This window comes from Trypanosoma rangeli (assembly GCF_003719475.1).
Source record: "Trypanosoma rangeli strain AM80 chromosome Unknown Tra_15.4_contig_00641, whole genome shotgun sequence".
In the NCBI taxonomy this organism is placed as follows: Eukaryota; Euglenozoa; class Kinetoplastea; order Trypanosomatida; family Trypanosomatidae; genus Trypanosoma; species Trypanosoma rangeli.
The window spans coordinates 1-6,100 of record NW_021706391.1 but is presented as its reverse complement, the minus strand read 5'-3'; the positions used below and the strand labels follow the sequence as shown (position 1 = coordinate 6,100).

Genomic DNA, 6,100 nt, shown 5'->3' with positions numbered 1-6,100 from the left:
TGCCTCTATCCACTTCTCACGGTCTGCTGGAACCCATTTCCGTAGTCAACGTCCTATTAAAGCCATCCCGCTACTTGTGAAGGCTTCTGTGACGTCATTTCCAGAGTCGAATGCTGCAGGTGCCCTCACATTAGGCCATGGGATGAAGTTGAAGCGGCGCGAGTGCGCCAAACGTCTTTCAATCCTCTTCTCGTCGGATGGAGGACGCACCCCCTTCCGTCTTCAGCACCAATTTTGGCAAGCAACGTGTACGGTTAGCAAATGATGCCAAACATGGAGGAGTTCGTCTTTTTTTTTTTAGTTGCTTTTATTCTTTTTGGGGGCCTCAGGAGCGTTGCTGTGAGAGCTAAAACACATCGACACCAACAGCAACGGTTTGACTTCTTTTTGATAAGTGTATCTGTGTGGCTATATGGAGGAGCACCGGCTTGCAGGTCAGAGAGTTGCAGCGCTGTGTCCTGACGGGGCTGGTTTTGCTCTCCCGCACGACTCCTTTTTCTGCTTCTTTTCTCTCCATCCATCTTTGCTCCCGATGGGCTGCCCTGCCGGGGACTGGTGTGGAAGCTTCTTTGCTTGCAACAAACACAAGCATGCACGCACTCCCAGCTGCTGTGGCAATGCCGCTTCGAGTGGTTGCCACGCTTCTCCCCCGCAGACGGTCTCCGCCGTGACGGAGGCGATGCTGGTGTGCAACAAGTAGTGGATGAATTTGCCGCCGTGCGCCGCGCTGGGCTCCTCGGAGGAGCTGCCTTGCTCCGTGTCTTCGCTGCGCCTGCAGCAGTCTACCGCGCGGCGCTACTCACTTGCATATGATCGTATTGTTCTGGAGGGGCGCTGGAGCGGCAGGTGGTATCCTTCTGTGAAGAAGGCCGCGGGGTTGCGCTGCTTCGTCTACACACCGCGGGACTACGCTGAGACCCGCGAGCTGTGGGTGCACACGGCGGTGAATGAGTTGCGGTGCTGCCTCCAGGCAGAGAATCCGCGCATGGTGCGGCGGACGGACGGCGGCATTGCTACATGGCTGCAGGAGTGTCTTCTTCACAGTGGGGCTTTGCACCGCTGCTGCGATACGTTGTTGCAGGCGGCGCAGGCGGATGCCGCCAAAGCTAGGTGGCGAGCGCCTTCCCGGGCGACAGCGCTGCGGGAGCTCGCATGAAATGCATCTTCCGCTGGGTTCCGGAGTAGTACCGTGGAACGGCTTTGGCGCGGCGCCGACACGTCGCCTACTGCCAGAAAACGTGGGTGCCGGTGGGATTAGGTACATAAGGCACAAAGGACCACTTCATGGTAGTTTTGGGGTAGAGGGCGAAGGCGGATACCGCGGCACCGCCGTTTTTTTTTTTTTTTCACTTTTTCACACGCGGGGGAGGGGGCGAGGGGCGTTGTGCGCCTTGCTCCATCTTTTCTTTGGGGGGCGCGTTGTGTGCGTGCGAGTACCGCAGGCCAACTGCGCGGGTGACGGCGGTGTGGCAGCACACATAAATGCAGCCGATTCCACCACGACGACTGAAGGAGGCGGAGACATCTGCAGGCTGCCCTCGCAGGCTGCGCCCCCGTGCGGCCTAGTCGTGTGGCAAACAGTTTACATCGCGGAATTCACGTGCACCGCATCACGTGCTGGGCGCAGCGTATATTTGCGTCGCGGAGGACAATGCGGTGGCGTCCCTCCTTCTTGCGGGTGAACGAAGAGGCGGCGGGTGTTCTGTTCCTTCGCACCTCAGCGAATTGCAGCGCAAAATGCCACTGCAACGAGGCAGTCAATTTCACTATGAGTGGGTGATATTTGCGTGTGACTACGCACACAAACACACACACACACATACACAGAGAGAGAGAGAGAGAGAGCTGTGGGGATCCGAATGTCAAGTGCAATATGAGAGGAAGATAGAAGCCTCGTCGCAGTTGTTGTGTGTGCCGTGCAATTTGCACGGTTTGCCTAGGGAGATCTAATTTGCCCTCGTTGTTTGTGTGGGAGGGTGCCGTGATGCATCACGCTTGCGTTGTGTGCGGGATTGGGGGTGCCTATGCGTGTTTGTGTGTGAGGTGTGTGCCGCGTGCCGTGTGTGGGTGGCCTCTCTCTCTTTTTTCGTTGCGGCTGCGTGGAGTCTTGCCTGTGCTTATTTTGTTTCTCTTTTCTCCCTCTCACTCTCCTTTTGACTGGTGCCTGGTGCCCAGCTGCAGCTCAGGCCAAGCCAAAAACAAAATACGAAGGAAACAATGCCTGCAAAGGGAGAGAGGGTGCATGCTGGTAATAGGAAGCAGCGTCCCGCATCTGATGTGCCGCAGGGAGGAGAGCGTCAGCTGATGTTGGGGTTTGATGGCAACAGCCAACAACCCGCACCGCAGCACCGAAGAGTGGAGGAAACTCTGCAGCAACCAAAGTGGACGCTTGCAAGCTCTATCGAGGATGCCCGTAATGTGCGTGTTGGCCAAAGCAATATAATTTTGCTGAACGACTTCCTTTGGCAGTACGTTGGCCCCAACAGAGCGGTGGGTGAAGACCAAAATGTGGTGATGGAGGTGTTTGTGCAGCAGCCCGCAGAATACGTTACAGAGCAGAGACGTCGTGAGGGAATCCTCAATTCCACCAGGATATCAGCTTTTTGAAGATGCACGCAAGCTTACGGAGTGCATGGTGGGCACGCTGCGAGACTGGAAGGAATTTACAGATAAGGAGTATTGTCTCTGCTATTACACGAACAAAACTGAAGGCAGCTCTTCAACTAGCGTAGGAGGAAGGGGCAACACGGGAAACCGAAATGCGCCCCAGAGGACCATCACCGGAGGCATTCTACGAGTCCGTGTTTAACGCAACGTGGAGTCACGTCATGGGATTTCCCGAGGGCGAGGGGGAAGACATGGTGGTGATAGAGGGCCAACGGCCACAAGAGTTATTATGGGAGTACACGCAGACTGTGTGTACTTTTTTCTCAGTGGGTGGTGATGAGGAGCAATTCCGTCCACCACGCCCACGACTCATGATCCTTTCCTCTGAAAAGCGATGGCCGTACTCGCTGAACCATTCAGTACGTATTGCCGACTGCTGCATTAACATTGAGGTGCATCGGGTGTGGAAGATCGTCGAGGGTGATCTAAAAGGAGTGTTTCCCCCTACAGAGAGAGACGCACCTAAAATGGGACGTCGTCTTTTGATTGGAACCCCCGGGATAGGGAAGTCAATGGCGGCTGGCTCCTACCTCCTTCATCAGCTGCTGCACTACGACGCCACGAAGCTCCATGTGGTTATGTACTGCTTTGGAAGGGGTTTCGCATACTTGTTTGACAATACGGCACGAATGGTGACAATATACGAGGGTGAGAATAATATTAGAGGGGTTATGGTAAATTTGGCTGGGAGTGGAATGAAGGGGTATATCATCATCGATATGGCAAGACAACTTAAAGAACCATCAAATGATGTTGTGCCCTCCCCTGAGTGGGGCATCATTATGTTGTCATCCCCGCACGAAGATAACTTCAAAAGCATGGGCGGAGCTGGAGGGTGCTATCAAAATTATCATGAATTGCCCCGATGAAAACGACGTGAAGGCGATGTGTGCGTGGAGGACGTGCAATACGACTCAAGAGGAGCAGGTGGAGTATTGGAGAAGGATGCACATGCGCATGGATGACGTCGGACCGATTCCACGATGCATCTTTCAATTCAATGAATATGAGACCCGCGTGCGTGACATCAAGAACATCCTGGCAGGTATCGACGCCTCAAATGCTGTACATTATGGGATGATTGGAGGTAGGGAAATGTGTCCCTCGAATGACGCTTCTCACAAACTTGTGAAAGTTGTCAGATTAATAACACAAAAAGATGTTGAGGAGTTTGTTAACCTGCCGGCCTGTTTTTCCATTGAAAGCAAATTAATTGGAAGGTTGCTCGAAGTGGATGAGGAGAATGACATTATTTTGTGACTAAGCAAGAACTATAAAGTGTTATTGCCGGAACTTTTGGAGCGGTATACTCTGCACGCATTCCTGCGTAGAGGCTTTGTGGAAAATGTAGTGCCGTGCCTCAACGAGTTGCCTCCACCAGGACGTCGTCGGCAACAGAGATGTGTGCTGCAATCGAACCTCGAAAAGCATCCAAGCATATCTGTTGCATTAATAACTCTGGAACACAATCCTCCGATGTTGGATGTACAATACAAGGTGCTATACCTAACGGAGAGCAGAAATTTTCCGTTTGTGGACGGTTTTTTCTTCGTTGGTGCACCGCGGAGGACGATGGTTGCGGTGCAGGTGAGACGACGAGGGCTGAGCATGGCACCAAAGCCAGCACGGTGAGGCGGTTCAACAAACTTCTACGGAGTTATTTTAATGACTGGGAAACTTTTGCGGAAGACTTGTCGTGGGAGATTATTTACGTGCATCATGAGGACAGTACGGCAATAAACGCGTGGCAGGGGTGTGTTGTCGTCGCGCACGCAAATGCAACGGGCAGCAGTGAGCGTGAGGACCCTCAGGCCATTGCGGCATTTTGGAATCAGCAGGTGAGTCAGTGCCAGCTAGCGGTATCAGCTGAAAATTTCAGAAGTGAACGACAAACCCAACGTGGGCGGCAACCAGAGGGAGAAGGAAAAGGAGGAGGGGAATAAACAGCCTGAGTTTACTGGTGAAATATTTTAGGGAGTATGATATATTGCCGAGTGTGTTTGTGTGTGGGTAGGAGGCGTAATTAGGGACTCGCTCTGTCGTGCGCCAAATGATTGTTATGGCCAGCGCTACCACAGCAGCACCTTTTTTTTTGTTGTGGTTGTGTTGTGGTTGCGAGTAAAATTGTGTGGGGAATGATGGCGCCTTGTGGGTGTACGCCGGCAGTATTCCATTGGTGAGATCTCCTCGCTGTTCCCAGTTTGTTGCTGCAGAGAGTTTGGGCGAGAGGGTAAGTTTTGCATGCTGAGTGGACTCACCGGCAGGAAGGCAAATGCGGCGGCCACCACAGCCCAGAGGTCAGGGGCAAACCGAATTATTGTGATTGTTTTTGTGCGTTGGCGTGGTGTTTTTCTCTTTTTGTTTTTTGGGTGCCATCGTTTTTGGTTCGTCTGTGCTCCAATGGGGGATGCCGCATGCACCGCTGAGAGCCTCGAGCAAACACCGTTGGCGTCTCTCTTTTGTTGGGTTGCCGTCCTGGGCGCATGCGCCTGTTCCGTCTTGTTCGAGTTGCAAGCACTGACCAGGCAGTCTGAGGCTACGGTTGCGCTGGCGTGTCGCCCTCGCTTGTGAGCCGAACGAGGCAGCAGGAAAGGGGGCTGCATGCATCGTTATTTATTTTTTGATATATATATATATATATATTTAATGTTGCGCCCCACTCCTGCTGCGGTGCGCTGAGGGGAGTGGGGGGGCGTTGGGGAATTTGTGGGGGCCGTGATTGGAGGTCCCCCCGGCATGCGCACTGCGTGGTGCTGCTGGCAGGGTTTGAAGGGGCTGGGCGGAGGGGACGGTAAACGAGGTGTTCATGAATTTGTTTTTTATTTTTATTTTTGATTTCTGCGGGAGGTGTCCCACACTGCCGACTCTCCGTGCGAGTGCGTGCGGGTGGGTGTTTCTTCGGGCGGCGGCGAGTGTGTGATCGTGCGGCCCATGCGTTCGTTGGTGCGGTCTTCGTTTTTGGATTGTCGCTGTTATTTGCGGGGTGCCCAACTGTGGGCGAGGGCAGTGCCTATCGTTGTGTTTTTTTTGTGTTTTTCTTCCCGCGGAAAAGGTCTGCGCCACCACTACTACTGCCACCGCCATTGATAATGCCGCTGCTGATGTTCACACGGAAGCAACACGGGCAGTTTCTTCCGGCGATGTGCCAGCCACGCCGCGGCACGCCGATCCTCCCACTTGCGGTGTTTTTGCTGCTGTTGGTGTGTTGCGCCGCTGGCTGTCTCGCCGTCGCTCCCGCTCGGAAGCACCGCTGCGGGTTTGACGAGATGATGGGGAGGTGGCCGCCGGCGACTGCGGTGGTGCGTGATGTGCCGCGCAGAGGACAGGGCGCGATGCAGGCGTACACCGTCGCCGCACAGGGCGTGGGGAGTGAGTGGGCCCCGATCCGCATCAAAGTGTCCGCGAAGGACATGGACAATCAATCGAAGCACTG

The 6,100-nt window shown here is 54.1% G+C and overlaps 6 protein-coding genes across 6 annotated transcripts, besides 5 other annotated features; all 6 read left to right on the top strand.

The window, feature by feature from the left end:
* Positions 1–703: 703 nt before the first annotated feature.
* Positions 704–1,156, top strand: TraAM80_09651 (uncharacterized protein; the record flags this gene model as incomplete). Its single annotated transcript, XM_029386321.1, has 1 exon — positions 704–1,156. The coding sequence occupies one exon, from the start codon at positions 704–706 to the stop codon at positions 1,154–1,156; it is 453 nt and encodes a 150-aa protein (XP_029233814.1).
* Positions 1,157–1,795: 639 nt separating this feature from the next.
* Positions 1,796–1,826: a microsatellite.
* Positions 1,826–1,845: a microsatellite.
* Positions 1,846–2,001: 156 nt separating this feature from the next.
* Positions 2,002–2,070: a microsatellite.
* A 147-nt stretch (positions 2,071–2,217) lies between these two features.
* On the top strand, positions 2,218–2,607 carry TraAM80_09650 (retrotransposon hot spot (RHS) protein; the record flags this gene model as incomplete). The annotated part of the gene is made up of 1 exon (XM_029386320.1): positions 2,218–2,607. The coding sequence occupies one exon, from the start codon at positions 2,218–2,220 to the stop codon at positions 2,605–2,607; it is 390 nt and encodes a 129-aa protein (XP_029233813.1).
* A 152-nt stretch (positions 2,608–2,759) lies between these two features.
* Positions 2,760–3,536, top strand: TraAM80_09649 (retrotransposon hot spot (RHS) protein; the record flags this gene model as incomplete). The annotated part of the gene is made up of 1 exon (XM_029386319.1): positions 2,760–3,536. The coding sequence occupies one exon, from the start codon at positions 2,760–2,762 to the stop codon at positions 3,534–3,536; it is 777 nt and encodes a 258-aa protein (XP_029233812.1).
* A 16-nt stretch (positions 3,537–3,552) lies between these two features.
* On the top strand, positions 3,553–3,927 carry TraAM80_09648 (retrotransposon hot spot (RHS) protein; the record flags this gene model as incomplete). The annotated part of the gene is made up of 1 exon (XM_029386318.1): positions 3,553–3,927. One exon carries the CDS (start codon positions 3,553–3,555, stop codon positions 3,925–3,927), a length of 375 nt encoding a protein of 124 aa, XP_029233811.1.
* A 140-nt stretch (positions 3,928–4,067) lies between these two features.
* Positions 4,068–4,610, top strand: TraAM80_09647 (retrotransposon hot spot (RHS) protein; the record flags this gene model as incomplete). Its single annotated transcript, XM_029386317.1, has 1 exon — positions 4,068–4,610. The coding sequence occupies one exon, from the start codon at positions 4,068–4,070 to the stop codon at positions 4,608–4,610; it is 543 nt and encodes a 180-aa protein (XP_029233810.1).
* Positions 4,611–4,753: 143 nt separating this feature from the next.
* Positions 4,754–4,782: a microsatellite.
* Positions 4,783–5,277: 495 nt separating this feature from the next.
* Positions 5,278–5,313: a microsatellite.
* Positions 5,314–5,768: 455 nt separating this feature from the next.
* Positions 5,769–6,100, top strand: TraAM80_09646 (surface protease GP63; the record flags this gene model as incomplete). The annotated part of the gene is made up of 1 exon (XM_029386316.1): positions 5,769–6,100. A coding segment is annotated over one exon (332 nt), but the record flags the coding sequence as incomplete, so codon positions are not given.